Source organism: Dreissena polymorpha, chromosome 5 (assembly GCF_020536995.1).
Source record: "Dreissena polymorpha isolate Duluth1 chromosome 5, UMN_Dpol_1.0, whole genome shotgun sequence".
Classification (NCBI taxonomy): domain Eukaryota; kingdom Metazoa; phylum Mollusca; class Bivalvia; order Myida; family Dreissenidae; genus Dreissena; species Dreissena polymorpha.
The window spans coordinates 80,588,621-80,608,190 of record NC_068359.1 but is presented as its reverse complement, the minus strand read 5'-3'; the positions used below and the strand labels follow the sequence as shown (position 1 = coordinate 80,608,190).

Below are 19,570 nucleotides of genomic sequence, written 5' to 3'. Positions count from 1 at the left end.
GATGTCATTTTATTTTGATGACGTCATTTCACAAAATAAGGTAGTGGGATCGGTTAGAGTGCGGTGCCAATAAACACGCTAAAAATGTCATCTTGACATGCCTTTAAACCGAAGTCAGATCCCATATGGGCCTCGCTATGAAAACAAGGGGTAAAGTGCCGTCCAAATTTAGCCTGTGGAATCCGCACAGGCTTATCAGTGACGTTACTTTCTGTCTTGACTGGGTTTTCGCTAAGAAGAGACTTCATTTAGACGAATTATTCCTTAAAGTGGGAGGTGTCGCCCCTGATTGCTCCGTGCGGACTTCACAGGCTAATCTGGGCAGAGACTGAATGTATATGCATTACATAACATTTTCCCAGAGCGAGGCTCATACAGGTGCTCTCTGTACGATTGCAGGTCGGTCGCTGGTGTGGGTGGGAATTCTGGGCCTGGTGGTGTTCTACTTGTACGCCATCGTCAGCTTTGCCATGATGCGCAGCATGTTCAACCCGTGTGACTACATGTACTGCGACAACCTGTGGCAGTGTACCATCACCGTCATCAGATACGGGCTCATCGGGGACCTCTTTGAAGTAGGAACGCTGTTTAGTTGATGATTGAATTGAGCCAATGTCTAAGAAAATTGAGCTTAATGCTTGTTTGAAAAGTGTCGCCCCAGATTAGCCTGTGCAGTCCGTACAGGCTAATCAGGGAAAAGACTTTCGGCTTTTATGGTATATTGCGTTTAAATGCGTTTTAATCAAGTTTAAGCGTAAAGTGTTAACGCTGATTACCACACAGGCTTATCCTGGACGAAACTTTATGCACATGCATTTAGCCCAGTTTACAAAGAACGTAGTTTTGCATTTTAACAGATTTACGACCATCTTTCAACTGATTTAAAAAAATATTTTTACAAGAACAACTGGTTTTAATTATAAAATTAAGTCGACAGTTTATTCTAAAACAAGATTCATTTAAGTTTCAAAGGTGGGTCACTTGACACGACATCTGTTGAATATCTTAATGTTAATGGCAACACTTGGAAAGAGCGATTAGATTTTCCTCATCGGGTAGAGTGATGCATTTCCTTCATTTTCGCAGAATTTGCGCGCGCACGAGACGGAGAAAGACTTCCGGATGTTCGGCCTCGTTGTAGTGTACCACGTGACCTTCTTCATCTTCATCACGACCATCGGTCTTAACATCATCTTCGGTATCATCGTGGACACCTTCTCGGAACTTCGAGATCTGAAGGTGGAGGATGTGTTAATATGAGCCTTCCTTTTAAAAAATGGGACGTAATGCATGTGCGTTAAGTGTCGTCCCGGATTTACCTGCAGAATACGCACAGGCTAATCAGGGACGACACTTTCCGCCTTACCTGAACTTTCGCTGAAAAGAGACTTCCGTCAAGCAAAATATACTGTTCGGACTGTACCGGCTAATCTGGGGCAGTACTTTACGCACATGCATTTAGTCCGGTTTTCCCCTAGCCAGGCTCATATATACATACAGCGGCCAAACCATGGTCCTTACGTTATTAAGTTGCTAAAAAAATATGTTTTACATTTTTACATAAACATGTTTTAAATACTTTTACCAAATGCCTGCTAGACTTTTTTTTTAATTAGTGTGTATGAGGTCCATGTTGAACATGTTGAAGGATTTGGTGGACTCTTGAAACATTGAATACTTAACCCATTTATGCCCAGTGGATTCTCTCATCCTTCTAAATTGGATCAATTTATTTCCACGATTAGGGATGTCTAGTATATTTATTTCTTTATTTAGAATATTACATACAGAAATTCCTTTAAGCAAACAGCGCATGATGCGGCGTCTCATCTGGGTCTACGCTTTTTGCCAAGGCCTTTTTTCTAGACGCTAGGCATACATGGGTTAAGGTTTTGGTGGACTCTTGAAAAATATAATTCTTAAAACCGTTTTTATTTGTTTGTATACACATTTTGTCGTCAGTTAACTTTTAAAATAGTCACACAATCATGCTTGACCATTGCTATCGCCACCACTATCATCGTCACCAAAATTGTCGCCGTTCACTCAAACCTAACTCTGACTTGTCTTGCAGTGGACCTCCGAGTCTGACATGCGGGACACGTGCTTTATCTGCAGTAGGAACAGCTACGACTTTGAACATCATGGTCAGGTCGGTAGACGCTTTCCTTTTTCATATTTCAGCCGTCACTATTAAACGCGGTTACATGATACCAATTGATATAAGTGTATAATTATGCCTCAAGTGGTAGGAAAAGGCATTGTATTGATTTATGTATTCGTGGAAAAAACTTATGTTTATTTTTGGAAAAGGCATTGTATGTATGTATGTATTCGTGGATTTTTTTATAAGTCTGACTCAGTACTATGTTGTCATTAATATTTTACCATACAGGAAACGCCAGGGACAGTTATTATATTTTATAGATTTATTTGTTTACGAAATATATTTCGATATATTCCTATTTCGTTCCATAAACAAAGTACCTACCCTCGACTTAACCACGAAAGCGAAAGTATACATCAAGGTGACACAAAGTTGTGTATTTATTGATACACGGCAATTATACGAACAATATTTTGATTTTTACATAATAAGGTAAATTATGCACTATTTAAATAAGAAATATATTGCAGTGCGTTCCGAAAAGTGACATCGTGCATTGATTATTGAGTAGTTTAACAATGATCAGTGTGTTCTGTACATGGGTCGCGCTCTGGGAAAACGGGGCTTAATTCACTTGCATAAATTGTCGTCCCAGATTGTGCCTTCCACAGTGGCTTATCACTGACGACAGTTTTCCCCTGTAATGTAATTTTCTCTTGAAAGATTTCTCTTCTAAGCGGTATCCAGTTTAGGCGGACATTTTAGTATCTTATTAGCCTGTGCGGTCTGCACCGGCTAATCTGAAATGACTGTTTCCACACATGCTTTAGCCCCGTATTCCCGCTTCTAGGAAAATAATACATATATATAAGTTATCCAAGCTCGATTTTATCAAAAGAATTGGGCTTTATAATTAACCATTAAGTCCCTTTTAGAGCGATAATTAGTTATGTTTAAACTAAATAGCATGTTACAATTGACCGTCAAACGCCATTTTTGTTTCAGGGGTTCGAGCATCATGTCCGCCAAGAGCACAACATGTGGTCGTATATTTTCTTCTTCATCCATCTCAACGGGACGAAGATCAATGACTACACGGCTCTAGAGATGTTCGTCTACAAACTAGTAAGTTTAGAGGTCGCCGTGGTGAGCAACGACTACACGGGTCTAGAGATGTACGTCTACAAACTAGTAAGTTTATAGGTCGCCGTGGTGAGCAACGACTACACTTTCTAGAGATGTTCGTCTACAAACTAGTAAGTTAAGAGGTCGCCGTGGTTATCAACGACTACACGGGTCTAGAGATGTACGTTTACAAACTAGTAAGTTTAGAGGTCGCCGTGGTGAGCAACGACTACACTTTCTAGAGATGTTCGTCTACAAACTAGTAAGTTTAGAGGTCGCCGTGGTTATCAACGACTACACAGGTCTAGAGATGTACGTCTACAAACTAGTAAGTTTAGAGGTCGCCGTGGTGAGCAACGACTACACTTTCTAGAGATGTTCGTCTACAAACTAGTAAGTTTAGAGGACGCCGTGGTGATCAACGAGTACACTCTCTAGAGATGTACGTCTACAAACTAGTAAGTTAACAGGTCGCCGTGGTTATCAACGACTACACGGGTCTACAGATGTTCGTCTTCAAACTAGTAAGTTGAGAGGCCGCCGTGGTGAGCAACGACTACACTCTCTAGAGATGTTCGTCTACAAACTAGTAAGTTTAGAGGTCGCCATGGTGATCAACGACTACACGGCTCTAGAGATGTTCGTCTACAAACTAGTAAGTTTAGCGGTCGCCGTGGTGATCAACGACTACACGGCTCTAGAGATGTTCGTCTACAAACTGGTAAGTTTAGAGGTCGCCGTGATGATCAACGACTACATGGCTCTATAGATGTTCGTCAACAAACTAGTAAGTTTAGAGGTCGCCGTGGTGATCAACGACTACACGGCTCTAGAGATGTTTGTCTACAAACTAGTAAGTTTAGCGGTCGCCGTGGTGATTAACGACTACACGGCTCTAGAGATGTTCGTCTACAAACTATCAAGTTTAGGGGTCGCCGTGGTAATCAACGACTACACGGCTCTGGAGATGTTCGTCTACAAACAAGTAAGTTTAGAGGTCGCCGTGGTGATAAATGACTACACGGCTCTAGAGATGTTCGTCTACAAACTAGTAAGTTTAGCGGTCGTCGTGGTGATCAACGACTACACGGCTCTAGAGATGTTCGTCTACAAACTAGCAAGTTTAGGGGTCGCCGTGGTGATCAACTACTACAAGCTCTGGAGATGTTCGTCTTCAAACTAATAAGTTTAGAGGTCGCCGTGTCGATAAATGTCTACACGGCTCTAGAGATGTTCGTTTACAAACTAGTAAGTTTAGAGGTCGCCGTGGTGATCAACTACTACACGGCTCTAGAGATGTTCGTTTGCAAACTAGTAAGTTTAGAGGTCGCCGTGGTAATCAACGACTACACTGCTCTAGATATGTTCGTTTACAAACTAGTAAGTTTAGAGGTCGCCGTGGTAATCAACGACTACACTGCTCTAGAGATGTTCGTCTACAAACTAGTAAGTTTATGGGTCGCCGTGGTGATCAACGACTACACGGCTCTAGTGATGTTCGTCTACAAACTAGTAAGTTTATGGGTCGCCGTGGTAATCAACGACTACACGGCTCTAGAGATGTTCGTTTACAAACTATGTAAGTTTAGAGGTCGCCGTGGTGATCAACGACTACACGGCTCTTGTGATGTTCGTCTACAAACTAGTAAGTTTATGGGTCGCCCTGGTAATCAACAACTACACGGCTCTAGAGATGTTCGTTTACAAACTAGTGAGTCTAAAGATCACCGTGGTGATCAACGACTTTACGTCTCTAGAGATTTTCCTTTACAAACTAGCAAGTTTAGGGGTCGTCGTAGAGTAGTGGATATGTATCGACCACCTAACGACCAGGAGGTTACTGTTGGAGCGATCGTTCGATCTCCCACAAAGACACTAAGAACTGGTTTTACCCAGGTAACGGACTCTAGGGCGTTCAATTAACTTAAGGCTTTATATGCAATCGGCCTAAATGAATGTTCAAATTTTAAACCAAACCGATAAGTTCTAACAGTTAAAAAAGGATTAACAAATACACTTCCATTTCGTATGCAAATGGAGAACGCATTTCTTGCCTTTACATATATAGAAGTAGAACTATGACTAATTTTGATGGAGAGTGCCCTGTCGTTGGTGGCCGTAATGTCTTCTTTAATAGTCTGATTCCCCATCCTTTTTTACCGCTACTGAAGGAACACTTTTACTTCCTTCTTCAAACTGGACCGCACTCTATCAGTCGCCCGTCTCCTTTAGTAGTATGCCTAGCCTGCATTTACAGCTAATGCAAGAGAACTTTTACTCTTTCCCACTGAACCGCGCCCTGTCGATAGCGGGGGAACTTTCAAATCTTCCCGCTTGACCGCGCCTTGTCACTAGCGGTTATAGTATCTCATTTAAATGGCTTTAATCGTATATCTTCCTTGCTTGAACAGCTACTGAAGAAAAATGTTGACTCCGTTTAACTGGACCACGTCCTGTCACAAGCGGCCATATCATCTCCTTTAATCGTCTCTCTTCCTCGCGTTTATAGCTACAGTAGGAAAACTTTGACTTCTTCCCGCTGGGCCGCGTACTGTCGCGTTGAGGTCATATCATCTCCTTTAATCGTCTATTTTCCGCGCATCTACAGCTACAGAATGAGATCTTTGTTTTCTTGCAGCTGGACCACACCCTGCCACTAGGTGTCATATTGTCTCCTTTAATCTTGTGTCACTTGACTTTACAGCTACAGAAGGATAACAAGGACTTATCTTCACTGAACTGCGTTCTATCGTTTGCGGTCACATTTTCTCCTGTATTTGTCTGCCCCTCTTGCCTTTATAGCTACGTAATGAGACTTTGGACTACGTTCCGCTGGGCCGCGCCCTTTTACTGGCTGTAATATTGGCTTTGTAAATAGTTTATCAACTGCCTTTACATCTACATAATGAAAACGTTTACGTTTTCCAACTAGACCACGCAATTTCGTTGGCAGCCATTTTGTCTCCTTTAATAGTTTTTATATCGTGCCTGTGAAGCTATAGATGGAGGACTTTGACTTCATCCCGCTTGACCGCGCCCTAGTCTTCACCCCCTAACTTTACAGCTACTTAAGGAGAACAAGGACTTTTTCCCGCTTAGCCGCGTTCTTTCACTAGCAGTCATTATCTCTTCTAATCCTTTCATCCCCAACTTAAGCAGCTACATATGGAGAACTTTGACTTCTTCCCGCTGGGCCGCGTCTTGAAACAGGCGGTCATATTATCTCCGCTCATTGTCGTATTCCCCTACCGTCACAGCTTCAGATGGGGAGATTTGACTCCTTTTCACCGGAGCACGTATTGTCACAAGCGGTCATATACTTTGCTTTACCGGTAATCATCTTTCCCACATTCCTTTAATACTGCAGGAGGAAAACTTTGACTTTTTCCCGCTGGACCGCGCCCAATCACTAGCGCCCATATTGCCTCCTTTAGTAGTCAGTATCTCATGCCTTTACAGCTACGGCAGGAAAACTTTTACTCCTTCCGGCTTCACCGCGCACTGTCACTAGTGGTACATTTACTCATTCCATCGTCCGATCCCCTTGCTTTACAGTTACTGAAGGAGAACTATGACTTCTTCCCGCTGGACCGCGCCCTGTCGCTGGCGGCCATGGGTCAGGACTCAACAGAGGCCAAGATAGACGACCTCCTGTTCCAGGTCACCTCCATCGTGGACAAGCAGAAGCGAGAGGCAAGCGTCCAATAACTTTATAGACATTTGCAAGCGTTCAGTCACTTTGTAGGCAATTGCAAGCGTTCATTAACTTTAGAGACAGTAGCTTTATACATAGGTTTTAATCTCCTCAGAATGGACACGTCCCACTCTCAGTTAGCCTCATCTGGAAACAATGATGCGTTTTGCCAAATAATTCATTCAACGACTTTCTTTATAAATAAAAATACACCTCCGTGCAAAAAAATAAAAATAAATTCGCAAGCCATTGACATACAGAAATATCTTGTAATTCAGACAATCGTGACGGACTGTATCATATACTTTTACTTATGTTCATGGATATAGATATATGATTAATGTTCTTTGGATTGTTTCTCACTAAACGCAACATAAAAGTATAGAATATACAACTTTGTCATTTCAATCTTAGGAGTTGGAAAAGAAACGATATGAAGAGCGTATGAGGCAGAAGGCATGGGAGGAGAAATACCGCCTCGGGTCCTTCCGCAAAAAGGCCAAAGTGCCTCCACGTTCGGCGTCAGAGGATAATCTGTCGATACGGGGAGGCGACGATGACGACCAGCCAGGTCAGGCCACACTCCAGCTGGCGATAGAAAGCCCACCGCAGCTTCTGTCACCAAGCTACTCCCGCCGACAGAGTCTTACAGGCGTAACAATGAGGCGTCCCTCTATCGTCGCGAGCGGTCCGGGTGGGCGCCCATTACGCGACCGACGCCGACGAAGCGTCAGCCCCATGGACCCGCGCGACGCTCTCTTTCGGCGGCGGTCGCCGTCTCGCTACGAGGACGACCATGAACCGCTTATAGGCGGCGGTTACGGCTACGACGAACGAGTTCAGAGCCCGACCGTGTTCGGCGTTGACAACGACTTACTGGATATCGCGCCGGTTTCCATGAGTCGACGTCAGTCGTTCGACCGCATGCGCAGTCCACGGATGAGTCTCGCAACCAGTCCGAGGGAGCACACGTCGTTCTTCGCCGAGTCGGACCCGATGCCGTACTTACGTCACCTCTCGCATCAGTACTCGCAGGAGCGGCGGCTGTCGCAGACGTTCCCGGAAGGTCGACCTCTGACCTTGCCGCCGGACCGCCTACCGGATGTAGACAGGGAGCGCGACGCCGACAGCGTGACGTCTGACGACAGGATCCCGGAGACGAGATTTTAAAACATAATTTACTGTCTAGCAAAATGATGTGGGATTTTATTTTGAAGAAGAAATCTGCATGCTAACAAATCTTCCAATGGACCAATTTGCAACTTACTTTTCATGTCGATAGCGATGCATTTTCCATTAAGATAACAATACGTTTTAGCTACACAAAGAGCATATTAGAGTGCTTAATTGCACGTGCTTTGAGATAAAGGGGCAATCGTGACGTTATTAATCATTTACTAAATGTGCAGGCATTATGAAAATGCAATTGCATACCGGTAATGTGTGAATTTAAACAAAATAAGATCAGGAGACGATACGATCAATCAGAACATTCGTATTGCAACAGTGTCAACCCCGCAAACGCCAAGCTCTTCAAGTTTATTTTTCCTAAGTGATTATGATGCATAAATGCTTATTTTTATGAAATTTTAATTTGCCAAACTTCCTTGTAATAAAAAGTGTTTATAATCCTTTTTCAAGTAACTAAGCTAAGCAAAACATTGAGGAACGTTATGAATATGCTGCTATCCGAGATTTGAAAAAAAGAGAGTAAATTATTGCGTGTATTAAACGTCTAGAGTAGTAGAACTGTTCGTGCTTTATGTGTCCTTGATTTCGATTAACAAGAGCATGGAAATACATTTTAAATTCTTAATATAATTGCGCCTGAATTTTGCAACAACATTTCTTATCCGACAGTTGGTATATTTTACCTATGGCGTTCCCATATTTTATTCCTCTTGATATTTCATATGCTATTCATGCGTTATTAAGCAACTTTAAAAAAATCATAGACGCTACTTTCTTCCAAATAAAATGTCTTTTATTTGCACGATTATATACGGGTATGTAAGAATATTAAAAGTGACAAGTTTGATACAATTTTTCGGAAATTTCTCGAAAAATAAAGCGTAGTATTTTTCTCGAAAAGATTTTCCGTGTTACAATATTATATAAAAGTATGTTAACATAAAAAAAAATAACGTGTATGCTATTATCATGAAATAATTTAAACAATGTCAACGTGTCTGTGACTATCTTTTAAAATACGAACTTGACTATCTTGCTGCAATCAAATTAGTTTAAATGCGATTTCTACGTTATCATTCAGTACGATCGATGTTCTGCCTCATTTAATTTGTATCTATAGTAACAGAACACATGTCGCCTCATACTTTCCGATATCTACAAATTAAATCTAATACACTCAGAAGTTTCTTGGATCAATAAAACTCTTAATTAATTTAGTTAACTCTTAGTTATTTTTATAACTCTTATAGGAACATTTACTTTTTAAACAAGTCATGCGTGTGTGTGTATTCTTCAATTTTCGATCATATTTTAGAGTGAAAATGTTGTTGTTGTTATTCTGCACGTACAGTTAAAATAAGTCACGTGCAGGCGTACATTCGATGACTTTCTAGCGTTTGTTACTTCTTTTTTTTTACTTTATAAATAAACGTATTAATATCCCCGTTGATTTATTTTGCCCTTTACTCGTCAATCCTTCGATTTATATTATTGATATCAACATAGCAATCCAAAAAGTATCAAAAGATAGATAGATAGAAAGATTGATGGATGGATGGATGGATGGATGAATGGATCGATGGATGGATGGATCGATGGATGGATGGATCGATGGATGAATGGATGGATGGATATTTTATTTGTATTTCTAGGAAAAACATCATATATATATACATTTATATATATAAATGCACATAATTCAACTTTAGATACATAAAGTAACTATTGCATAACTGATTGCATATGTAATAAATACAAGATCGTTAATTTGACAACCTCTTTGTATACGTCTCAGCCATTTCTAATAAAAAAAAATCTATACATTTGATTCATGCCAATTAAGGCAATGTCCGTGTTTTGTAAACTTCATAACCAACTTCGACTCATTCGTTAAAGTGTTAACTAAATGTGCTCGATTGTACATTTAAAAACACTTCTATGTTTCTTACCACGTATAGTAGAGCTTTTTTTGTTTGTCTTAAAGGGGCCTTTTCACAGATTTTGGCATGTATTGAAGTTTGTCATTAAATGCTTAATATTGATAAATGTAAATATGAGATCTAAAAAGCTCTAGTAAAGATACAAGATTACAATTAAAAAAAAAAAAAAAAAAAAGTAACCCTCAACTGGGCTGGAACCACTGACCGCTGGAATCCTGGAGTAAAAATAAACCGCTTAGGCCATCCGTGCTCATACCATGATGCATGTATTTTCTACCTTATATAAGCAATCCTCGTAGTTTCACAAAAAAAATAACGACAACAACAGAACTCTCCAAATTATTCTGGTTTCGCGTTGCAACGCTTTATAATATTCTGGTTTTTAAATCGTCAAAAGATGCATATAGTGAATATTTTAGAACATGGTAAATGTTCAGTATATCTGTGTCCTCACAAATATCATAACTAAAACGAAATTTTGCGAACTTTTTTTAATTTTGTCAATTTACCAAATCGTGAACAGGCCCATTAATTTTTTTTTTAATAAATGCAAAAGCTATTGGTCTCGTATTCTCTGTCAAATACGCATTTGCTATTTCTGTTAAAACGGATATCGATACTTAAAGCCTTTGGCGAGAGATTTCAGTATTCAGGCCAACTATTATCTATACATCATTCATTCCAAATATGCAATGATTAAATCACAATATCTGCCGCGACCGTTTAGATCTATTGAATATAGATTCAATAGATATATCTATTGAAAACAGCAGTCGGTAAGTAATTAAATGCCAATTTACCGACCAAATAAAGGTCGACTTATATGCTGCCATTCTATTATTTGGAATAAACCATATAGTTTAAGCATCCACAACTGAATGTTTTGTCAATAAACACAGGAAGTGAAAATATTGTGCTAACATAAAAATATCAATAGGCCATTTTTAATTATACAAGAAGTATAATTTATTAACAACTGTTTGTTAGTTGTTTCACAACGTGAAATTTAAGCGTTCGAGATAGGATGAACTTTTATCAACATGTTAATGTACGTACGCACTGTAATAGCATAAATTGTACACACTTTTTTCCAATTAGTACAGTATTTTTCGGCGTAAGCTGTCTTAAGCCAGCTTTTCACCTTAGCCTGACCTTTGTAAGTGTCCAATAAAATTCCAATAAAATTTCCCGCGGCTAGGTACGAATGAATACACTTCATTTATTCCATTGGCTGATTTGAGTATACCACCAGAACATTGGAAACATATCCGCGTCTTTGTAACACTGTTTTACTGTATGAAACAATTTTATCTCGAATGAAAAGGCTTAATAGATAGAACAGTTTTACACTCAATTCTCGACATCAATACAGTTTGTGCGTACACCTTTTATTTTCAGAGTATTACCAGCGCAAGAGCCTTTATACTTAAAAGGCTATGTTCTCATATTTAGTACTTACTTCCTTATTCCTGTCAACATGTTAGCATGTAAAAGTATAAAGAGCAATGGAAGCGAGGCCTCACTTTAAAGCATTGCATTTCAACCCGCGAGGTATATCGGGTCAAATTGCGGTCATTCAGAGTTTATATACAGGTCATCACCGGAGTTGGCGGCCAGTAAAATAATCGTTATATAATAAAGACGCTATCCGTGAACTAGGTGACCTGGAATTTTCTTTAGACCAGAAATATGTTAAATGAAGATATTCAGCAATATAATTATGGTATGTAAATAATAGATTCTTAGTGTGTTTTCAACAATACAATGATAAATATTATTGTTGATAATTAAACAATAATTATTCGTCCATATTGCCTAATGTACTAAAGTGATATTATGAGCATGTAACAGTTTATAGGTGTCTATCGCAACCGTTGATTATTTTTGATGTTTCTACTTCATATACACTTATATTAATTAATGCAGCATCATCATACTAAAACAATATACCAGAAAGAGAAAAATAATGCATTTGAATATCAACCGTACTTTCGTTTGACAACTGATCATGCGTTTACGAGTTGAACCTAAATTTAGTTTTAGTGCAGATTTGTTCATACGACACAAAGACACGAAATTGTTTTACGGATCATTTCAGCTTACAGGACTGGGTGGGTCACGTAATAATATCGAATATAAAATATATTTTTATAAACAACTGGTAGCAAGGTGAGTTGCAGATAATTAATCAGTAACCACATTTTAACTAACTTTTTTGACCTGTTAATTCTTTTCAGCTCAATTCAACAGTGCAAAATGCCCATAATATCACTTTAAGCATTAGCACGATGATAATTGATACTGTTAATAATCGAATCAAATAGCAATGCCCGACAAACCACTAAAACAGGTTTGTTCGAAGAACGTGCCTATAAATACGGATACTTCTCGTGTGGCCGGTTGACTCATATGTTTAAATTTCACTTCCATTCTTCTTTTGGTTTTCTGTTTTGTATCTATAGGTTTATGACCAGCAATATGTTATAATGTAAATTCTAACACGGCACGTGACTTGTTTTCTATAGACAAAGAAGGAAATCAAGCGTGGGTTATTCTGCAATAACTTATGGGCGGAGCTTATACACCGAAAGCACGCGCTGTAGCTAAACAAAACATGCCGATACATTTTCCACCAGCGTAATAATCCGGTATTTTATGAATGAAAGTCACGTGACAAAATACTACGCTATGAACAGAAATGCGTAAACTTGACCCAATTTCCCACGGTGTTCGTCTGCTGCTTCGATACTGAAATGGCTGAAGTTCGAATCGGAGTTGTTGTCTTGTAGATTCAACACTCTTGCGTTAATTTAAAGAGTACAATGAAAACATAATAGTTTACGCAAGTTGTTGTTCTTAGTTAACCAAACGTGAGAAATGAAATGGGTTTTTTTCCATCCAGTTTGGCTGTTATTGAGGGCGGAGATCTGATCGACAGAACAGCCGAAAGCTATTTTTATGGGCGGAGCTTCACATAAAATAGTATGCAAGAAAAATAAGATACATTCTATAAATCTTTAGTAAAAATCGTGTTAGAATCGAAATAATTCGTGTACGTTATAGTTTGTGGTCGAATAACCCACGGCCGGAAGTTTAGATGCGTGGTTTCAAATCACTCGTGCTTCGCACTCGTGATTTAATCCCTACGCATCTAAACTTCCGGCCGTGGGTTATTCGACAACAAACTATAACGTACACGAATTATTTCTTAAATAAGCCGCGAAAACTCCCAGTAACATCCCGTACTGCGTGTGATGCAGCTAAGAACTGCACAGAAAAAGACATTCGCTATACTTGATCTCATTCATTAAACTATTTACGCCGTATATCTTTTTTAAAGATATTTCTTGTTTCATTTAGTTTTAATAGTTGATGATGTGTACTCGAGTCCACAAGGTCGTGTATTGTAACAATATGATAATCACAAGTAAATCCCCTCTATCATATTGCAAAAGATCGACTGCCTTGCGCTTAGGCTAATTATCGGTGAAATCAGAGGAAAAGCCGCCGTAACCCGTACTAACACAGCGTCTGATATAACTACAAAAGAGCAAAAGTTCGCGCGTCAGATTAATCCAGACGCCTGACCGATGAACACTGATGTATTTGTTGATACACGCACGTCAGAGATGGCATGTCATTTCCCGACATATCATAAGTATTAGGTTAGATTTGGTAGAATAGAAACCACTTGATATATCGCGTTGTGACCGGTAGCGTTGGACTACGGAAGTTATACTCAAGTATTGGATGAATTATTAATGTAGTTTTACGCTGTGCTGTGAATAGTTGCTAATATTTTAACCATCGGAACTGATCGGGTACTGTGTTCGAAATCCTGGGATACTAGTTCGTGTTCGTGTTTCAAATTAACGGATTATTCACTGTACTGAACGTTTGAATATTAAAAGGGCATAAATGTACTCGCCCGTGTCAGGTTTAGACGACAGTAAAAACTGGACGGACGCAGATCTAAGTCGCGAAAAAGCTCGGACTTTGGTGGGTTCGATTGTGTATCTAGTGCTTATTATGATCATCGGCGTAATTGGTAATATTCTGGTGTTAATAATATTTTATTTTCGATTTACATCTTCGACGCATAGATGTTTTATTCTCACGCTCGCCATTTATGACCTTCTGGCCTGCGCTGTTGGAGCCCCTTGGATTATATCGGAGTCATTCTTTGCCTTTCACTACCATGACGCAATCTCGTGCAAAATATTCCGGTTTGTCCTCTATTACACGTGCGTCGCATCGAGTCTTACCCTGGTTTTGATTGCTATAGAAAGATGCCGCAAAATCTGCACGCCATTTAAAACCCAGTTTACGGTCCCGATGGCGAAGCGGGCTATATACGTGGTGGTTTTCGGCATATCGTCTATATCGTCTAGTCCGGCGCTTGTGCTGTATGGAAACAAAACTATTTCAACTGGTTATAAAAACGCCACAGGAACAAAGTGTTTTATCACCGACCATTTCAGCGAGACCGAATGGCCGAAATACTTCAACGTATACCTCCTAGCCTTAGCTTTCCTTTCCACGGCGATTATGGCGGTGAGCTATATACGAATCGCCAGAACAGTGTCGAAGATGGGCAAAGACCGTATCACCAAGCGCATTAAAAAGAAGGAAACCGAACAGTGTAACAGTAGGACGGACCATTCCCTCGAGAAAAGCGATGACGATATTATTGAAAGCGATTCTCAGTTCCCGCCCCAAAATGGCGCACAACTGCAGCCGCCCCGTGCATCACGTGCTATGGAATTAAGAGGACAACTCATTGTTCAAAACAGCATTGACTCAAACACGAGCGACGGAAGCAAGAAATCGAAATCTCGGCTTCGGGAGAAATCGTCCAAATGGGCGAGCAAGGTGATGAAGCGTTTATCGTCTTCGACGTCATCAGGACGTCAGACGTTACGCATAACGAAGATGTTGACGTTCGTTACCATCGCGTTCGTGATCAGTTATCTCCCGCACTTGACCCTGATGTTGTGGAGCATGTTTGTAAGCAAGGAGGACGAGGACACCTTGCCCAAGGACAATTTGTATCAGATTGTGTTCTATTCATTCCTTCTTAACAATCTCGTCAACCCTTTTATTTACGCGACCATGGACGAGAAATTTAAGACAGAGTTAAAAAAGATATTAAAATGCGAGTGCTAATTACTATATGAGTCGCGTTTTGAATAAACAGGACATAATGCATGTGCGTAAAGTGTCGTCCCAGATTAGCCTGTGCAGTCCGCACAGGCTAATCAGGGACGACACTTTTCGCTTTTATGACATTTTTCGTTCAAATGAAGTCTCTTCTTAGAAAAAATCCAATTTAGTCGGAAAGTGTCGTCCCTGATTAGCCTGTGCGGACTGCACAGTCTAATCTGGGACGACACTTTACGCACATGCATTTAACCCAGTTTTCTCAGAACGCGACTCATATTTCAATACAGTAATACACGTACTTATTTAACAAGTGTTGTGGTGCGCATTTGCTTTCATAGACCTGACCACAGTTTCAAATTTTTAAGTCATCGCATTTTCTCAAACTATAAATTTTATTAAAAAACGAATAAGTACAGCACTGCATCGCGCGAAATATTATAATTATTATTGTCATATTAATCATAATACATGTATAACAATATAACATGTATACACATATATTTAATACATTTTGCTTACAGTGTTATTGCCAGTTCAAACGGTCACCCTTGATAATTAATTGATTAAAATACATTTTGCTTACAGGTTATTGTCAGTTGAAAAGGTTACCCATACTAAGCGTGTGAAACGCGTTACAATAAAAAAGATTATATTGCGGCTCAACCTATTTTAAGTTTTATATACACATTCATATATTATTTTCATTCTGATATTTCTCTCAGATATCGCTCAGAGATATGTTTCAGATTCTATATATAAACTTTCAGCAATCTAAAGTGGAGACATTTTTTATTATTTGGTTATAACTAGAATTTCATTTATATTTCAAATGCGTTGTATTCATTTGTATGCGTTTTTTTAGTAGTTTTAAGTTTTTTTATGTATTGCTAGTTAAAAAGTTTGTTTTGTTGTTTATGTTTTTAATGTGTAGACGCTTATTTACTTTTTTAAAATGTTCTTAATAAAAAACATCCGTGAACGAGTCACTTAAAACATAATACCCACGCAGTAACGAAACAGTTAGATTCATGATAAGATAAATGTTTGATGTCCTTAAGACATTGTATTTTGTATCTTTTGTCAATGTCAATAGAACGGCGTGCTGTCCATAGATGATATACTTAGATTAAGTCTTAAATAACAAAAGGGAGATTTATGTTCTCTTTCTTAAGTACACGATATGCGGATGATCAAATTCGAAAGCACTAGGTTTAATATGTGGGTATATGTTAACGTGTATTATTCAAGAGGGCAAGATTCTTAATTCAAATAATTTATTGCGGCGAATGGGGGAATCTGAGCGAACTGATAAACAAACGCGGTACTTTACAACAAACAGACCTTTTTAGTAGATTTATTTACTTGGAATCGCAGATATAAGGCGGTTAAAAGAAACAAATCTATTTCCAAGGAAACACAAACGATCTCTGTAATTGGGGTGCATTACGCCATTAAAACATTTACCAGTTATATCTTGTGTTGGAAACGAAAGAGCGGAATAAAACAGAAATTACGAAAAACACGTACTGTATTTTAACATTTTTCCCTTTGCCTATTTTAATTACATGTTATCGCACGCATGTATGCACACTCGTGAGTAAGGTATTTTATATCCGTCCATACGGATTTATTTAGTTTAGTTTAAACCTATTTATTTTAGCTCGATTGCATAGAAAGTAATTCCTACTTATTTGAAATGCTCTCGAGTCCGTTTCCTGAGCCTAGAACCAGTACTTGGTGTCTATATGGGAGATCGAAAGAACGCTCCCACAGCGGGGATCGAACCCGTGACCTCCCGGTCGCTAGGCGGACACCATATCCATTACACCACGGCGACCTTATATACGTACCTATTGAACAAGTGTTGTGGTGGGCATTTTCTTTCATAGACCTGCCCATAGTTTCAATTTTTCAGCCATCACATTTTCTCAAACAACAAATTATATTCAAAAACGAATAAGTATAGCACTGCATCGCGCGAAATATTATTATTATTATTGTCATATTAATCATAATACTTGTATAAGTTTATTTCGTAAAATTGAACAGTTTGATATTTCCTTAAAAAAAGAATTTAATGGAAATCAATGCTGATTATGTAAATCGATACATGCCAATATTATTTTTTCGATGGCGGCCTCCCCGTTCGTTGCATGTTAGTTCACGCCGTTCATATGCAGCAAAAGTTTATGAATATTATTTTTGCTTATAAATAAAGTAATTATTTTAAAAACGACGACAATATCAACATAATGTGCGTATAGATACAAGTCACGAGTTCCAAAGCGATAATAGATACCTGCATGTTTTTGTTTTTGATTGTAATCACTCCTACTGAACTACGTTACAATGAGAGGTGCGTCTGTACGACAACGCGATACGGCGTCATAACTACAAAGGTTACGGCGTCTTTCCACAGTTTGTTGACGATACGGAGCGTTGTTAAAATAAATGATAATATCGGTAATTTTGAATAGTTGTATTTGTAAGCCAATGTTAATTTAAACACGGATATTGTGTTCCTCTTTCACAGCTTGCCATGTAATTTATTCCTATGTACTCGAAAAAATGGAAGTTTTACAGACCTGTATAGACAACTCATAAAATTATTAGAATATAATTCAAAGTCTGACATTTAACAGAAGAAAATGCAAACAAACGTTAGCAAGAAAGAATATTGAATCAATCTTATCAAGATCTGTCTCAAAATTAACTGCATGTAAGTGTAATGAGATAAATTTTGATGAATTAAAATGTTACGGCGTCTTACAGAGTGTTACAGTGCATTTACTACAAAATGTTTAAGGTTACGGTATAGTATCGACGGGTACTAAATGTTTCGGTAAATAGCAAGTTCGATAAATTATATTAATATAGTGAATGTTGTGGAGGGTTCGGTAAAATGGATCTTTATAGAGATATACTTACAATGAGGTCTTAATGCCACCTATTATTGTCTTACATCAGGGCATATATTTGCAAACTGGTGATTAATTTTTAATTGATTAATTAATGCAATGCCTACAGTAAAGGGGGCATGAATGAGCTACCACTGAACTTTTTTAAAAGAATTATTTAGGTACCAAACCAAAAAATGTAGATTGAATTTAAAATGTAACTTTATTGAAAGTAAATTTACGATTTAAATAAATCAATGCTAACATTTTTAAAGATTTGGTGCATTTATTAAAAAAATATACTAATACATGTTGATTTAAAGACTGAATTAATAGAAGATCTTTTATTAAGATTAATGCTTTTAACAAATGTTTAAAGTCTTGTAAAATATTGTAGTACTGAATTATTTAAAAAAAACATAAACAAATATTAATGAATTTGCGATTCTAAGATTAATTCAGTCTTTAATTAAATATATTTACTATTATTTTGTCCAAAAATAAATGTACCAAATCATTAAAAATTGTATTACTGATTGATTAACAAAATCGCCATAAAGAAATACAAATAAATATTACCCAAATGAAGTCTTGCTTTTAAATGACCTTAATATGTTATTGAATTCCCCACTTTCGATGTGCGAACTATTTTCTTTATTCCTGTTAAATTCTTTACAGTAATTTAGGTAATTAAAAATGCTACTCTCGTGGAACAAAATCTCCATGGTTGTAAATTTGACTTCCTGCAGGCGCTGTAACGCTGTAAAGAAGACACCGTAACATGTCTTAGTCATAAGAGAAGATAACGTAACATGAACACGGAGTTGACATGCTACAACTTTTTTTGCAAAATCGGATAGAAATCACCAATAATAGTATACACATTGGCATCACATGTTTGTAAAAGAGTGACCTTGATACAAATCATTGCAAATAATCACCGTGACAGAAACTGAAAGCCAGCAACAACGAATTTTTTAGGATTTTTTATGTTTTGAGCTTGAACTTCTTTCTTTTATCATGATTTCACGCTAAATAAATGTCTCGATAGCTTAGGTAGCGAGTAAAGAAACATTAATAAATGAAAATAAATGCCATATCCCGTTTCACGTGTAAGTTTAAACAAAGAATTAACCTGTATAAATGCGTGTGTATGTCTATAACTGTCAAGACGCTGTAACCGTTGTAGTTATGACGCCGTATCGCGTTGTCGTACAGACGCACCTCTCATTGTAACGTAGTTCAGCGGGAGTTGTAATATGACCAAGCGTTAATATATTTAAACATTTAAACGTAATTATTTGATTTTGAATAAACCTTGGCGACAAAAATTTAGGAGTACATGTTGTTAAAATAAATTAGTTTTCGAAGTAACACTATTGCTTGGACTAGTTTCGTGCCATAACGGGGTTAGTTTAAACCTATGTATTAAAGTTTGTTATTATTTATAAGC

General features: G+C 38.2%; 2 protein-coding genes across 2 annotated transcripts in view; both read left to right on the top strand.

Annotated features, from left to right (window-relative positions):
• LOC127832127 (inositol 1,4,5-trisphosphate receptor type 3-like) overlaps positions 1-8,587 on the top strand; it is a 101,823-nt gene extending 93,236 nt beyond the window's left edge. The window contains 6 exon segments of the mRNA XM_052357362.1: positions 400-575; positions 1,087-1,239; positions 2,075-2,152; positions 3,113-3,232; positions 6,788-6,925; positions 7,341-8,587. Coding sequence (XP_052213322.1) covers positions 400-575; positions 1,087-1,239; positions 2,075-2,152; positions 3,113-3,232; positions 6,788-6,925; positions 7,341-8,096 — 1,421 coding nt within the window. The 3' untranslated portion in view covers positions 8,097-8,587.
• Positions 8,588-13,723: 5,136 nt separating this feature from the next.
• On the top strand, positions 13,724-17,030 carry LOC127882120 (G-protein coupled receptor 84-like). Its single transcript, XM_052430577.1, has one exon. It carries the CDS (start codon positions 13,976-13,978, stop codon positions 15,221-15,223), a length of 1,248 nt encoding a protein of 415 aa, XP_052286537.1. The 5' UTR covers positions 13,724-13,975; the 3' UTR covers positions 15,224-17,030.
• Positions 17,031-19,570: the final 2,540 nt, after the last annotated feature.

Coding starts and splice junctions, on each gene's coding strand:
- LOC127882120 (XM_052430577.1), top strand. CDS start 13,976: ATGTACTCGCCCGTGTCAGGTTTAGACGACAGTAAAAACTGGACGGAC.